The sequence below is a fragment of the Triticum dicoccoides genome, chromosome 6B (genome assembly GCF_002162155.2).
Source record: "Triticum dicoccoides isolate Atlit2015 ecotype Zavitan chromosome 6B, WEW_v2.0, whole genome shotgun sequence".
NCBI lineage: Eukaryota > Viridiplantae > Streptophyta > Magnoliopsida > Poales > Poaceae > Triticum > Triticum dicoccoides.
Window position 1 is genome coordinate 42,956,338 of NC_041391.1, and position 16,249 is coordinate 42,972,586.

A 16,249-nucleotide genomic window follows, 5' to 3' on the forward strand; every position below is an offset into this window, starting at 1 on the left:
CGTCTGCAACTCCATCCGAGTCTCGGAAGATAGAGGACACCCCAGTGCTGCGAAACCTGACCAACATGGCACAATTGTATGGTGGAGGAGGAGCTGAGATGTCAAACGTTGAATCTATATTGGGTAGAAGATGGACAACCACAGTGAAGGAGCAAACAGAGGGCCGAGCTGTTTATGGAAAATCGCTTTTCCCATATGTGAAGAATGCGACTGGAGGTGCACAGCAGAAGGGCAAGGTGGATGAGGAGCAGGAGGAATCAGGGGCGCCCCGTCAGCAGCAATGATAGGCCTAAGCTGGAACTGCCGAGGAATCAGGGGCGCCTCGACAGTTCGTGATCTCACTGCCCTCGTTCAGTGTCATCATCCACAGTTTGTGTTTTTGTGTGAAACTCGGCAAAGTGCGAAAAATGTCAGCCGTCTTCGTTCTCGGTTAGGTCTTCGTGGTTTTTGTGAAATTGATAGTGTGGGTCAAAGTGGTAGCCTCGCTCTGTTTTGGAATGATCAATTATCAGTTGAGATAAAGGAGAAGAAAGAGAGGTTTATTGATGCTCATATTCGTGCTTCCTCAACTGATCCCTTTTGGCATTTAACTTGTGTGTATGGTGAACCGCGTACTGAAAACCGTCATCGGATGTGGACCATCTTGTCTGACATCCGAGCATCGAGCGACCTTCCGTGGATGCTCATGGGAGATTTTAATGAAGCTATGTGACAGTGCGAACATTTGTCTGCCACCCCACGCCCGGCTAGCCAAATTGCAGCATTCCGTGAAGTTGTACAAGATTGTGAGCTCCATGACCTTGGGTTTGCCGGTGCTCCTTTCACTTATGATAATAGAAGGAGGGGAAGAGCAAACGTGAAAGTGAGGTTGGACCGTGCTCTAGCTGACGATCGGTGGAGGGACATTTTCTCAGATGCTAGTGTGGTCCATTTGGTTTCTCCATGTTCGGACCACCTACCGCTACTTGTCCACCTGCAGAAAGAGGAAGTACTACCCCCGAGGCAGCGACCGAGGCAGTATGAAGTTTTTTGGGAGCGTGCAGGTGAGCTGCCTGAATTGATCCAGCAAGCATGGGATGCCACACAAACTACATGTAATTTAGCAGCAGTCACGGCAGGACTGAACCAGGTGATGGATAAATTGCAAGGATGGAGCAGACGCAAATTTGGTAATGTCCTGAGAGACCTTGAATGCACACGTAAAAAACTGGATCACCTAGTGCAGACCAATGGAGATCCACGAGAGATAAGAAGGTTGTCAGATAGTATGAATGAACTGCTATATAAAGAAGAACTCCTATGGCTGCAGCGTTCTCGTGTTAGCTGGCTCAAAGAGGGCAATCGAAACACGAAGTTTTTCCACAGTAGATCCGTTTGGCGAGCCAGGAAGAACAAGATTAAAAAACTGAAAGATGAGGATGGTGTATGGCAGACTACACCCTCAGTCATGGAGTTAATGGCCACTTCCTTCTTTAAGGAATTGTTCACCAGAGATCCTTCTTTGAATGCTGATGAGATAATTGGCTTGATAGATAGAAAAGTAACGAATGAAATGAATGACTCACTTTGTAGGGATTTTAATGAACAAGAAATAGGCGACGCGCTGTTTCAAATAGGTCCCCTGAAGGCCCCTGGACCGGATGGATTCCCAGCGAGGTTTTATCAAAGAAACTGGGCGGTTTTAAAGGACACGATTGTTGCGGCCGTCCGGCTGTTCTTTGCCACAGGGCACATGCCATCAGAGACAAACTCAACGGCAATCGTGTTAATTCCGAAAACAGATCAGCCTGAGACAATTAGAGAGTTCCGGCCTATCAGTTTGTGTTCAGTTCTGTACAAGATTGTGGCTAAGTGCTTGGTGAACAGACTCCGTCCAATCCTTGGGGATATCATCTCTTTGAACCAGAGTGCCTTCATCCCCGGCCGTATGATTACCGATAATGCCTTGGTAGCGTTTGAATGTTTTCATGCTATTGAGCACTGTAAAAAGGAGCAAGATTCTTATTGCACTTATAAGTTGGATTTATCAAAGGCGTACGACAGGGTTGACTGGGAATTTCTTAGAAGAATGATGCAGAGTTTGGGTTTCGCTCCCCGATGGGTTGATTGGATTATGTACTGTGTGACATTGGTGAGTTATTCGGTAAAATTTAATGGAATCCTTCTTGATTCGTTCTGCCCATCCAGAGGTCATCGCCAAGGTGATCCGCTTTCCCCTTTTTTGTTCTTGTTTGTTGCTGATGGCCTTTCTGCTCTGTTGCATCGTGAAGCATCCCAGGACTCTATCATGCCGATCAAGGTTTGCCGTCGTGCCCCGGGTATTTCCTATTTGCTCTTTACAGATGATACCTTGTTGTTCTTCAAGGCAGACAGCGAACAAGCAGAACGTGCTAAACATGTGCTTGAGATATATGCTAAAGGAACAGGCCAGGTGATCAACCCTAACAAGTGCTCTATCTTGTTCTCTCCGATCTGCCCAACTAGTACCCAAGAGTGCATTAAGGGTACACTGCAAATTACGCAAGCAACCTTTGAAGCTAAATACCTCGGCCTCCTGACACCAGATGGCAGAATGAGTAAGGGTAAATTAAAAAGCCTACAAGAGAGTTTGGCTAAATGCTTAATGGAATGGGAGGACAACTATCTCTCTATGGGTGGAAAAGAAATAAAGATCAAGGCGATCGCTCAGGCCCTCCCGGTTTATATTATGAGCGTCTTCAAGGTACCAGCGGGGCTATGTGAGGAACTCATGAGAATGATTCGTCGCTTCTGGTGGGGTGCGAAAAAAGGTAAACGGAAAACACACTGGGTCAGCTGGGACTCTATGGTGACTGGTGAGACCTAAAGGAAAAGGTGGAATGGGGTTTAAAGACCTTCGGGCGTTCAATCAAGCCCTCTTAGCACGGCAAGCCTGGCGTCTTATTCAGTTTCCGGAAAGTCTCTGTGCACAGGTTCTACGAGCCAAGTACTATCCGGATGGGTCCATTCTTGACACTGTCTTTACCGGGAACGGATCGTCAACATGGAACGCCATTGAGCATGGCCTGCAATTAGTGAAGCAGGGATATGTTTGGCGGGTGGGAAATGGTACTGACATACGTATTTGGCGTGACCCGTGGTTGCCGAGAGGGCCTCCCTTTAAGCCAATCACGCCGAAACGACGGTGCCGACTGAAATGGGTGGCTGACCTTCTGAATTTTGATGGGTCCTGGAACATTTCACTCCTCAGACAATACTTCTATCCGGCTGATGTTATAGAGATTCTTAAAATAAAAACCTCTCGCCGAGGGGAGGCTGATTCTATTGCTTGGCAACCAGACAAGCATGGTCGTTTCTCTGTGAAGTCAGCGCACAATTTTGCAAGGGATGATATCTTGGCTCGAAAGGGGACTGCTGCGTGTAGTACTCGCCCTGATGGCTCAAGGCACTACCGGAATAATCTTATATGCCTATGGCCTTATCTATGCCGACGGCTGCCGTAGGCATAGATGGAGCTATGCCGACGGCCTGGGGTATACCGTCGGCACAAAAAAGCCGTCGGCATAGCTCCACTATGCCTACGGCAGCCGTAGGCATAGTAAGGCCGTCGGCATATATCGATCTATGCCTACGATAGCCGTAGGCATAGTTAGGCCGTCGGCATAGAGGTGGCCCTCGTGGCCCAGGGACAGACGGCGGGCTGACGCCGTCAAATCTATGCCGACGGCCCTGACGGCGGCCGTCGGCATAAATATCATCTGTTTTTTTTTATTAGGAGCTGCCACATGGCAGAGCTATGCCGACGGCAAAGCCGTAGGCATAGTTTTCCATCTATGCCTACGGCAATGCCGTAGGCATAGCCTCGCCACGTGGCGCCTCCTGGTAGCCCCTAGCCGAGAACTATGCCTACGGCTATGCCGTAGGCATAGATATCATCTGTTTTTTTAAATTATTTTTATGTTTTTAAAAGTTAAAATTTGAATAATTTAAATCTAACTTATCTAAACTTAAACATAAACAAATTATACATCGACTTGGGGTAGAATTTTCCATAGATTATGAATATATAGTTTTTTTTTTGTTTTTGAGTATGTTAGAAATGTGACCTCATGTACTTTTTTATATAGGTCCTTATAGTTTGTTAAAATCATAAGTAATTGATACTTGGATCGATTTTGACAAATTTTATATGGTTTTTTATTAGAATCTTGAAAGGATTATGTTGCTATACTATTTTTCAAATTTGAACAAACTTAAATCATGTTTGCTTCAAATTTACAGAAAACACCCTTTTGTTTTGAATTTTTTGTATATTTTTCATACCTTGGCCAATCAAGACAAAATTTATATCTACATCCATCAGATTGTTTCAAGGATTGTGGTGGCAGGCGCAAACACCCGGCAACCGGCTCCGAAGTGTGACTCCTTCATGGATGGCGATGTCGTCGACACTTGGAGGGGGGAAACGACCACGTTGGGTCGAGACAGAGGGAATCTTATGGTGGGTTTGGCCCAAACCTTGTTCTCAAGTGTTCCTATGGGCCGACCTATCATAACCAGGTGAAAACGTCTGTTGGTCAAATCCCGTCTGACGAAAGTCAAAGGCGTAGATCTTCGGGTCAACTGGTCCAGGGTTAGGCCGGTTGGGGGGCTTCGGGGGGTAGCAATGGCACCAGAGCATTGCGTCGGGTCCTCATACATGTCTTAAGGTGTGGTGGCATGTCTGAAGAGGCAATACGTGGCTCCGGTGTGAGCCCTCCCCCCACGGACGGCAATGAAATCGAAGTAATCCCTCTACGGTTTTGGCGTTGTATGAATATTTCTGAACACTCAGAGCGTGATCAATTCATGAAATTTTTACACAGTGCAGACACATGTGATATAATAGGCATTGCAATTTCTTATATTTTTTAAAGATGCAAGAGTATGTGAAAAAAAACCCCACTACGGATTGTTCTTCACGTGTCTACGAGTGTGGCCAGGGGCCTTCGGGGGCTAGCTATGCCACCAAATCTTGCATTGGGTCCTCTTACATGTCTGGAAGTGTGGTGTCAGGTGCAAACACCTGTCATGCGGCTCCGGAAATGTGACCCCCTTCACGGAAGGCGCTGCCGCCGGCACTTGGAGGGAGGAAACGGCCGCGTCGGGTCGACACGAGGGGGATCCGGTGGTGGGTTGGGCCCAGTCGGGGGCCTTCGGGGGTAGCAATGCCACCAAAACTTGCATTGTGTCTTAATATATGTATACAAGTGTGATTAAGTGTTGAAATAGCCAACGGAGCAATGGGCAGCACACTTCCTTCACAAAACCGGACACGTTCTCTCTTGATAATCAGATACTACCTTGGAGATGGTGTAGTTTACAAGTGGCCTCCTGTGAGGCTTCTGCGAAACATGCTCAAACTTTTACCTCACCCTACAAGGGCCATATGACTACACCATGCCAGGTCCCGAGGATTTTTGGTATCGTATAATTTCCCATGGATTTTAACGGCTAGATCTGGCATGCCCTGAGGTACATTCACCCTGCGGTGGTGGGGCCTCCCCCTCCTTTGGTTGCACTAGGCCTACACATACCGCAAAGACATCATATGTGATTTAACAAACCACTTCTGGACATCATTTCAGGTGGTCGCCAAGCAGATATGCAATTTCCCGCATTGAAACCCTACAGATGCAATAAATGTCCCAAATATTGCAGGTGGCCCAGAAAAATGCCATGTCCTGGCACGTGTCATGCAATGGCCCCCTTTGAGAGCACGAGAAGTTTCAAGGTCAATAGAGCAACGGGCAACACACATCCTTCACAAACTAAGCACGTTCTCTCTCGATAGCCAGATACTACCTCGGAGATGGAGCAGTTTACAAGCGACCTCCGGACAGGCTTCTGCGAAATAGGCTCAAACTTTCACCACACTCCACAAGGGACATATGACGACACCGTGCCAGGTCCCGAGGATTTCCAGCATCGTATGATTTTTGTTTGATTTTAACGGTTGGATCCGGCATGCCGTCGAGGTACATTTGCCTCCCAGTGGTGGGGCATGCCCCTCCTTGGGTTGCACTAGTCCTACACATACCGCAAAGACATCATATATGATTTGATGAACCACTTATGGGCATCATTTCAGGTGGCCGCCGTGCAGATCGGCAATTTCCCGCATTGAAACTCTACGGATGCAGTAAATGTCTCAAATATTGCAAGTGGGCCCGAAAAATGCCATGTACTGTCACGTGTCATGCAATGGACCCCTTTGAGAGCACGAGAAGTGTTGAGGTCAACAGAGCAACGGGCAACACACTTCCTTCACAAACCGGGCACGTTCTCTCTCGTTAGCCAGATACTACCTCGGAGATGGTGCAGTTTACAAGTGACCTCAGGTTAGGTTTCTGCGAAATGCGCTAAAACTTTCACCGCACCCTACAAGGGCCATATGACGACACCGTGCCAGGTCCCGAGGATTTCCGGCATCGTATGGTTTGCCGTGGATTTTAACGGCTAGATCCGGCATGCCGCCGACGTACATTCGCCCCCCCGGTGGTGGGGCCTGCTCCTCCTTTGGTTGCACTAGACCTACACATTCTCCCCCGGTGGTGGGGCCTGTAGCTGCGCGACGCACGGGACGGCATCGACGCAGACGGGGGCACGCCTGCCGCCCTCCGCCAAGATCCCCTGCAGGCCAGCACCTCCGGCCCGCCCCCATGAGCAGCGGGCAGAGCCACCAGATCGGAACAACGGGCGCCCCAACCAGCCGAGACTCGTACCTGTATCAGCCATGAAGGAAGACGCCTCACCCGAGCCTGATGCAGACAAACCGCCGCCGGAGAGACCTGCTGTCGCCGTGTGCGGATCGGTCGACCACCATGGCCGCAGCAACGCCACTGTAGACCACCCCCGCAGAGGCCACGACGGCCCCTGCCATCATATATGATTTAACAAATCACTTTGCGTACAATTTCTCAAATGACTGTAGGCAAAATGAGTTTATCAATTTTTTAATTCTAAAAAATTCATTTTTTTGAAAAAACATGAAATTTGGCAGAATATTGGTTTGTGATTCGTAGAGGGATAGGAAAAAGTTTGAAAAGATTTCATAAAAAACTCTAATAAATCTAGCAAAACAAATACGTAAAGAAGCACACAAAAATGAAGACTTCCTATTGGGTGACCAGCCGGTCACGCGGATTGGTGACGTGGATGGCTGGCCCCACGCTCCTCTGCACCTCCAAAAAGAAAAGAAGAAAAAGAAAACGCACGCACGCACGATACAAAATCAAATGAAATTTTGGGCCTTCCCGCGCCGCTCAGCCCGCTTCCCTCCCACCCACCAAAATTAAAAAAAGGAAGAGAAGCGAGAGAGAGCCCACCCAAGACCCAACACAGCCGCACCACTCCCCACCCCACCATGCAGCTCTCGACCTCTCTCTCTCCCCGCGACCCTTCTCCGCCGCCGCCACCCACGCCGGCGATTCCGGCTGCTGCCGACGACGCCAAGCACACTTCCATGATCGCCTCTGTCCGCTCCGTCTTCTCTTCCGAGCAGATTCGTCGCTCGCGTCCTCTACCGGTCACCCACGACCGTCCCCTAAGCTAGGGTTTCAGCCACCGCGTCGCCGGCGTGGCTCCGGCGGCTCAGGTACATTTCTCCGTCGAGATCCCTCGCAACCCACCCTCTCTTACTCACCTCGTATCCTCTCCCTCCCAGATCGAGCACGCCACTATCGCCGTCATTTCGCTCGCGCTGGAACAGCAAAGGGAAGGCCATGGACGACGCCGCTCCAGCCCTTCTCCGATGCCATCAAGGTTAGCCCCTCCCTCTCCTATTCGATCTGTTCCCCTACCCTTCCCTGATGTGCCTACTTTCCTCACCCACATGCAGCAGTAGCAGCAACTCGATGCAGGGACGAGGGAGAGGAGGAGTCCTGCTTCCCCCGCGTGCATCCTCTCTCTCGGAACGACACCCAACCTCAAGCGAGAGGTTTTCCTTCCCCTCCATGCCTCCCTTGTCCTCCTCGATTTCCTAGGCTTGCTCTCAATTTGCTGCTGCTCTGCTCTGCTCTGCATTTTTTACTTACACACATGCTTGACTGAATTTTGAATGGGTGCTACTGCTGTCACACTCCACTGTTGGGTCCTCCTAGCTAGCTAGCTCTCAGTTTGGATTGCCCTTGTTGGTTGCTGCAGCCAGGCTAGGCGTATCTTGCATAATATCGATCGATTGAAACTTGTTTGCATATATTGCAAATTTGCATGCCTAGTGAACTAGCCCTGTACGTATTTTTTTATAGCACTGAAGTTTGTGTTTGTGCTAAATGGAACACCTGATGCACTTGTCTTGGTACTGCTTTTGTTGCTGTGACGGTGTGGTGTTCAAACAGTTAATGCCACTCATCCATTGATGAACTAGAGTCCATATCCGGTTTGAATTGACTCTGCTTTTTAGTATATTTTGCTTGCTACCCCAAAGATGTAGTAGAATTTAGGTTATGAATTGGTCTGGTTGGATTTCTCAAGTTATCTCAAGATGCTACAAAATAAATGGTTGTTGTCTCTGCCTTTGATGTTTGATTTGATTTGATTCGGTTTCCTCACGCCTCTCTGTTTGCTCTGTTCATGCTGCTGCCGGATCCAGGAAGGTCTTTGAGGACCTAAAGGTTCTTTTTTTGATTGATAGATGCATGTGTGGGTGGCAGCAGATCAACCTCCTTCTCAACCCATGTGTAAGCCCAGGTCCGGATGGATCAACACATACAACTAGCAGTGCTAGTAACAACAAAAAAATAACCTTGTGATTGATTCTGTTGAGGCTAGCATTCTCTGTTTGTTTTGGAGACCAACCATGTACTGTATGTACTAAGCTAGCTCACGCACACGCATAGCTAGCTCGATTGATTTCTGTAGATACTAGCACCAGCACGCCTGTGTCTCCTATACTAGCTTGTTTAATTTCTGTACTAGCTCAACAACACTAGCTCTGACTTGTTCGTTTGATTCGGAGCAGCAGGCATCCTCCGTGGATGATGACGACAACCAGGGAATCCACCGCCACAACGACACCCCGCACATGGTCCAACTCGGCTACAACCTCCTCTACCGCGCGACTGCGGCCGTGGTCGTGTTCGGCATCGACTACAACCTCCTCTTCGGTGAGTCCATCTCCTACCTCTAGCTCCCTCTCTTGTGCTGCTATAGCAATACCTTGCTCTATTTCATGCGCATGGGTGATTTTGTTTGTGCTTGTCGTGCTTGTGCCACGAGAAAGATCATTCCTATTTACAGTGATGATGATTCAGAGTAGCACACTTGTTAAATTCTGCTCTTGTACTACCTCATTTGTGGTTGTTGGTTACTGCATCTAGGTTTTGTTAACTGTTGGTGTTTAATCTAGCTAGCTAGTAGTGTTGTCAGCTAGCTAGTAGTGTTGGCAGCTAGCTAGTTCATCCATATGTGTAATTGATCCTTCCCAGTAATTGAATAATGTGAAGAAATCCTATTGTATCAGCTATGCAGTGCGAACATCAGATCATTTACAACGAAAATCTTTGTTTGCCTCCCGGTAGAAGTATTTCTTGTAACATTTTGGTGATTTCCCTTTGGTAGATGCAGTGTATATATTACATATTCATCCTTATGTGTAGGACCTTTGGTTCATTATACTGACTGCATGCCACCTCTGTCATCGCCGCCCCGTCTCCCGCACCATCGGCACCGCCCCTCTGCCTTCTCTTTTGATGCTGTAGTGGATTCTTAGAATGAAAATGTTGTGTACATCAAAAATATTTTATGGTCTGTGTTTGCAAAACCATGGTTGTTGAATCATGTCTTATAATTGTATTGGAAATTGCTAGCCTTTTTGGCTAGTATTTTTTTAGTGGATTCTTAGAATGAAAATGTTGTGTACATCAAAAATATTTTATGGTCTGTGTTTGCAAATCCATGGTTGTTGAATCATGTCTTATAATTGGATTGGAAATTGCTAGCCTTTTTGGCTAGTATTTTTTTTGGTTTTGGTTCGTAAGTATGCCTACGGTTAAACCGTCGGCATAGATATGCACAGGGCTACCCAGGGCCTGCCACGTGGCAGGGATATGCCTACAGCAAAGCCGTCGGCATAGGTGAAAATCTATGCCGACGGCTTTGCCGTAGGCATACCCTCCTGCCAGGAGTCACCACAGGCCGCCACGTGGCAGAGATATGCCGAGGCAAAGCCGTCGGCATAGATTTTCACCTATGCCGATGGCTTCGCCGTAGGCATACCTCTGCCACGCGGCGGCCCGTGATTCGTTAGCGCTTTTGACGGCGCCGTCCGTTGCCGTCATGTGAAAATCACTGCCGACGGCTAAACTATGCCGACGGCCAGACGGAAGCCGTCGGCATAGGCCCCTATGCCGACGGCTAAACTATGCCGACGGTATGACAAGACTACGCTGATGTGATCTACGCCGACGGGGCTATGCCGACGGCAGCCGTAGGCATAGATGTATGCCGACGGGAAATGGCCTATGCCGACGGCGTGGCGAGTCCGATAGTGAGGCCGGGGTGGAAAATGCTATGGAGTTGTGGAGCACCACCCAAAGTCTGTGTGTTTGCTTGGAAAGCTGCTAGGGAAGCACTGGCCACTAGGCTGGACAAGATGAAACGCCATATGGAGGTTTGATGGAGTGTGCACCATTTGTGGACAGGAAGATGAATTAGTTCATCATGCACTCGTACGCTGCCCCCACGCTCGGAACTTGTGGAATGTTATGAGGCTAGTTTGGGACCTGCCATCGGAGGAGGTTCTTAGTAGAAGAGAACCAGATTGGTTGTTGCTGCTCTTACACGAATTATCTGAGACCCAACGGATGCTTGTGCTCATGGTGTTATGGCGTGCTTGGCATATACACAATGAGTTGACTCATGACAAGCCACTGATTCCAGTAGAGGTGTCCAAGAGGTTCCTTTGTGATTATGCGCAATCCCTATTGACAATCAAGCACTACCCACATGCGGATACTATCAAAGGGAAACTGCCGGTCCTGACAGAGTTAAGCAATTTTGTTCCTGTCACTAGCAGTACAAAATGTTTGGTCAGTCCTGTTGCTTGGGAACCCCCACCGGACGGACATGTCAAACTGAATTTTGATGGCTCGTTCGTTGTCGCTGATGGGTCTGCGGGAGCGGGCATGGTACTGCGCGATCACTTGGGCCAAGTAATTTGTGTGGCGTGTAGATGGCTGTATGATTGCCCGGGACCACTGGAGGCCGAGATTGCTGCATGTGCTGAAGGGCTTAACTTAGCTCTGCATTGGTCCCAGAAACCCATCTTAGTGGAAACAGACTGTGCTGAACTTGTGCCCATGATCAAGACTGGACCGGCGGATCGATCTAGTAGCATGTACCTTATTTCAGAAATCACGGAGATGCTAAAGGAGCGACACTCCCAAGTTCGGAAGATCACTCGTGCGCAGAACAAGGTTGGACACGCTATGGCAGCGATAGGGCGTGGACAGCAAATGACGGCTTGTTGGCTCGCAAATATTCCTCAGGAGATTAGCATTGTCGTTATGAATGATTGTAACACTATGATCAATTAAGTAATGAAATGCTTTCCCCCCACAAAAAAAAAGATTACGAAGATATTCCCGCCCTTTTCCCAAGGACTGACCCTGAGTTTATCGAACCCACGAGAGAATGACTACGCAACAGAGACTATACCAAGTCTTTGCAAGAGAATAAAGTTCCAGTTTTTTCAGCCGGACCTTAACAACCTTGGAGTGTAAACACTTATATTTAGAACATGCATGGATACGCTGACTTGTTTCTTACAATCATATATTTATTGTTTGGATCATCATGATCTTAATTTGTGGTGATAGAGCAGCGGAATCGGCGAGAGATAAAGCATATCCGGAGAAAGATTGGAGTATGGGCAGGGTTTCAGGTGCAGTTTTGGATGGGCCAGGTGTGTCGGAGTCTTATGTGGTTGGTGTTCAGACACCCGTAAATCCCCTAGTTTGCTCTGGTTTGTGGCAAACCAGATGTTCGTACTGGTCCACGGACCGATGCAGAACGCCATTGAATGGCAAACTGCGTCCTGAATAGCTCGATGCAGATGCTTGTAGGAGGTTTGAGGGTCTGGTTTGGAAATGAACTATGGTCTTAGGCACAGGAAACACGGCCCAAGGCTTAACCACGCTTTGCTTTTGAAGCAAGGTGCACCAGTGCTACAAGATGAATTTTGTTGGTGCTTACATATTCTCTCAACTTATTACTTTTGTATTTACTTTTTCCGCACTAACCAAGAGATAGTCTTAGGCTGAATTTTGAATGATTGTACTACTTGTTTGCATGGGTGTTTAGCGGGTTGGTGGTGTGTATACCATAACTAGACTAACGTGCCCATCATAACATACAGTGGCAGAGCCAAGATTGGCTAACGCCCTAGACGAGAAACTAAGGGCCAAAAAATACTTAAAAAAGAAAAACAGTTTCAAGGCATACAAAAGTCAAGCTATGTTGCATAACTAATAACCCAAGGAAAAGTTGTGTGCACATCACTACAACCACATTCATGACAAGATGACCAAGGTCATTACAATTCATCAAATATGGATCGGCTTTGAATGACATGTTTCGGCGGATCACGTGGTTTGAACTTGAAAAAAAATGCCATTGTCATGTTACTTTTATTCATCTTGCCTTCCTGTACAATTATGTAGGAACAAAAATAACTAAATATCTAAATCGGTTTTCACATTTATGTTGGAAAGGGGACAATATTAAGAATTGAAATCATCATAAAACAATGCATCTAGCAAGAAAAATAAGGATTTGGTGGAGCTGGAATGGTCGATGGGGATTACCATTGCAGTTTGCACTGTCAACTGTGTAAATTTATTTTTTTATTTTAGTAAAATAAATATATGTAGGCTATTTTTTTTAAAAGTTTATGTATAGACTATGTGTACTTGAAAGAAAAATAGACCAAGAGAAAATTTCAGGTTGTCCATAGACCATGTCCACCCACTAGCACAACCTCCCATTTTGTCAGGCTCTATTTTCGACACATGCAGGTTCATTCATCCAGAACGGCTCAAAATTGTAAATGTGCACTGTCTTATACTTCCTTCGTCCCATAATATAGCTTCAAAAACATCATTATATTATACTTTCTTCGTCTGAAAAAATTTGTCCCAAATTTATTCCTTAAGTGTACTAGTACATGGCACGTGCCATGCACGTGTAGATTTAACGATCATTGTGAAATGTTGTGTGGTGTGAGGGGTTGCAGCCTTTTTTTTATACAATATACAACCAGATTGTTGAATTTTTTTAATTATTTTTTCAAGTAAACTCCATACACGCGCATGCATACAGTGATTAATTTGTCTGATGAGTAGAAGTCTATGCAACAAAAGCATTGGGAAAATAAAGAAAAAACTGGGCCATAATATTTGTAAAATGAATTTATAAGAGAAAGTAGCAAAGCAGCCTTTTTGATTCTCGGGCACCCTGGGGAGCAATTTGTTTTTTCAAATATGCTAGTAATATTCCCCTAAAGGCAGATACGCTACTAATACAAAAAATTCATCGGAAAAATCATGCATGCAAATAGAGGCATTATTTAGCATAAAAAAAGTTTTCCAAAAAATATACTGCGATTTGCATGTAGTACAAAAATGACAAGCACGAGGGGGTCAAAAAAGCTTATTTAAATCCATATAAACATGAACAGTCTTCTTATTTTTGCAGAGGCTGTATTCTTCATAATTATTTTATAAAAAATATCAGTTAAGGAAACATGTAGATAACAGTACATGTATGAATTTTTAACAAACCAAAAAATGAGAAAATGTTTTTGGCATGCCTGAGAACCTATGTGAGTTTAGGAAGTATCTATACGTAGCTATTTAGTCACAACACATACTAAACTAGTTTACTTGTCATTTCTAATCTGTCCGTTCCGAAGCTGCATCCTGCATGCTGCATGTGTTATTTTCTTCTCCCTCGTCACGTCGCCTAGTAGTAGTACTCGTACTTGCCTGGTATAGTAGCTTGCAAGTAGTAATTCACTGTAGGGCAGCACTTGTTTACTCGTGAGCCTGCCAGAGATTTCTAGGGAGCGGTGCCCAGTATGGAAGAATCGCGAGCCTGCATGCACGGTGTCAGGTTGGCAGCACAAGGATGGTCACCTACGGCGAATCCCTGCATGGTGGACCGTTGGATTAGCCCATCATACGGTCTGTATGCAGCCACGTAGCCCTCTCTCCAAAACAATCGAATGTGAACCGTTGGATTACAAAGATTCAATGGTCCATATACCTTGATATTCGTATACTATATAGGAGTATAGATGTATCTAGCACTATATTGATGGTAGATACATCCGTTTGAGGGACAAACTTTTTTGGATAAAAGAAGTAGGTTATAAGAGAAAAGAAAAAACAAACTAAATGCACCATATATAATCTGAAATGGAGGGAGTACCCAGCTCAAAAGGAAAAAAAAAAGAAAAAGAAAGAAATGGAGGGAGTACTGCAGAAGAAAGCTCAGTCCAACCTCCAATGCGCCAAACTCCAACCCAGAATGGTTTGGACAACGACGGACGGCGGCCCCCGTTTGCCGAAAGCCTACGCAACGGAAGCCAAAACCAACAGACAAATGTTTGGTAATTTTCCGTCAAGAGTATCAACCCGAGTTGGCCTTGTGCTCGACTCGATCGCCGGCCCCTCCCAGTCTTCTCGGGGGTTCACGTCACGTGGCGACCTCCGGCCACACACGGAGATCCGGCGGATCCAGAGACTCCAGACCCATCTCGGTCACCCTATCACCTTCCCACACGCACCTTCCCCACGTGTCGCCGTCGCCCTCCGTACGCCCGCCCCCGCCCCCGTCCAGGCACCTATATGTCCTCCCCGAGACCCCGACCTCCTCCTCCTCCATTCATTCTCACCTCGTCGTTCGAACTTCTAATCAATCTTCTCAGAGCTATAGCTTGTAGCCTTGAGCTGCCCTGCTTGCCGCTCGATCCATCTTCAGGTCAGGTGAGGATGGGCATCCTGGACGCGGTGTCGGACATGTGCGCGTGCCCGACGGTGCGCACGCGGCGGCACATCAAGAAGCGGCCGCAGCTGGAGACGGTGGAGATGAAGGTCCGGATCGACTGCGAGGGCTGCGAGCGCCGCATCCGCAAGGCCGTCGACGGCATCCGCGGGGTCACCGGCGTCGAGGTGCTCCCCAAGCAGAACAAGGTGGCCGTCACCGGGTACATCGACGACCCGGCCAAGCTGATGCGGCGGGTGGCGCGCAAGACCGGCAAGAAGGTGGAGCCGTGGCCGTACGTGCCCTACGACGTGGTGCCGCACCCCTACGCCCCCGGCGCCTACGACAAGAAGGCGCCCCCGGGCTACGTCCGGAACGTGGTCGCCGACCCCGACGCCGCGCCGCTCGCCAGGGCCTCCTCCACCGAGGTCAAGTACACCTCCGCCTTCTCCGACGAGAACCCCAACGCGGCATGCGCCGTCATGTAGTCGGTGCTCGTACGTAGCCATCTTTTAGCCAGGCGCCCAGGCTTAAAGCTTGTAGGTCTCTGTATTTTTTGGAGGTCGTCTGTATAATTATTTTGTACGTACGTAGTACTGAATCCACAAAGTGAAATTGTAAATTACTTGCTTATATATTGCCTTCGTAGCTAGTAGTTCGCTTGGTACAGTAGTTTGTGATTTTGAACCAGGGGATTCAGTTCCCTGATTACTGTAAGATACTACTATATACTTTAATGAACTTCATATGTATAATTATCAAATTGTTGATTCTTGTCTATTTTTAGAGTTACAATTCCATTTCTTACCCTCATGTTAACGTTTGTGGCAACAATTACGTTATTTGACAAAAATGTAATCATTTGTTATAATTTAAGCAAACTTGTGTCACTAATTAGGGCATATTCAATGGTGGTGCTATCTTAGAGATGCCACATAGAATAAATGTTGACGTGGAGGATTGAGAAATTATAAGAAATGACTTGTCTTCTTTTATTTTAAAAGACGATCTCCTAACACAACTAGAAGAACGCCCGTGCGTTGCAATGGGGCCACATTAAGTTTAAGAGTTCAATATTACGATATTGACGACTTTTTTTATCATCAAATCCTCACACACACTCTCTCCCTCCCTCTTCCTCACTCTCTCTCCCCCTCTCCCTCTCTCTAACACACACATATCCATCTTATTGGGTACGGAACCATAATTCATCTATTTCACACACACGCTAGTGCATAACAATATG

The 16,249-nt window shown here is 47.1% G+C and overlaps 1 protein-coding gene across 1 annotated transcript; it reads left to right on the top strand.

Moving 5' to 3' along the window:
• The first annotated feature begins 14,904 nt into the window (after window positions 1-14,904).
• LOC119324141 (heavy metal-associated isoprenylated plant protein 27-like) lies at window positions 14,905-15,748 on the top strand. Its single transcript, XM_037597906.1, has one exon. It carries the CDS (start codon window positions 15,012-15,014, stop codon window positions 15,489-15,491), a length of 480 nt encoding a protein of 159 aa, XP_037453803.1. The 5' UTR covers window positions 14,905-15,011; the 3' UTR covers window positions 15,492-15,748.
• The last annotated feature ends 501 nt before the right edge of the window (window positions 15,749-16,249 follow it).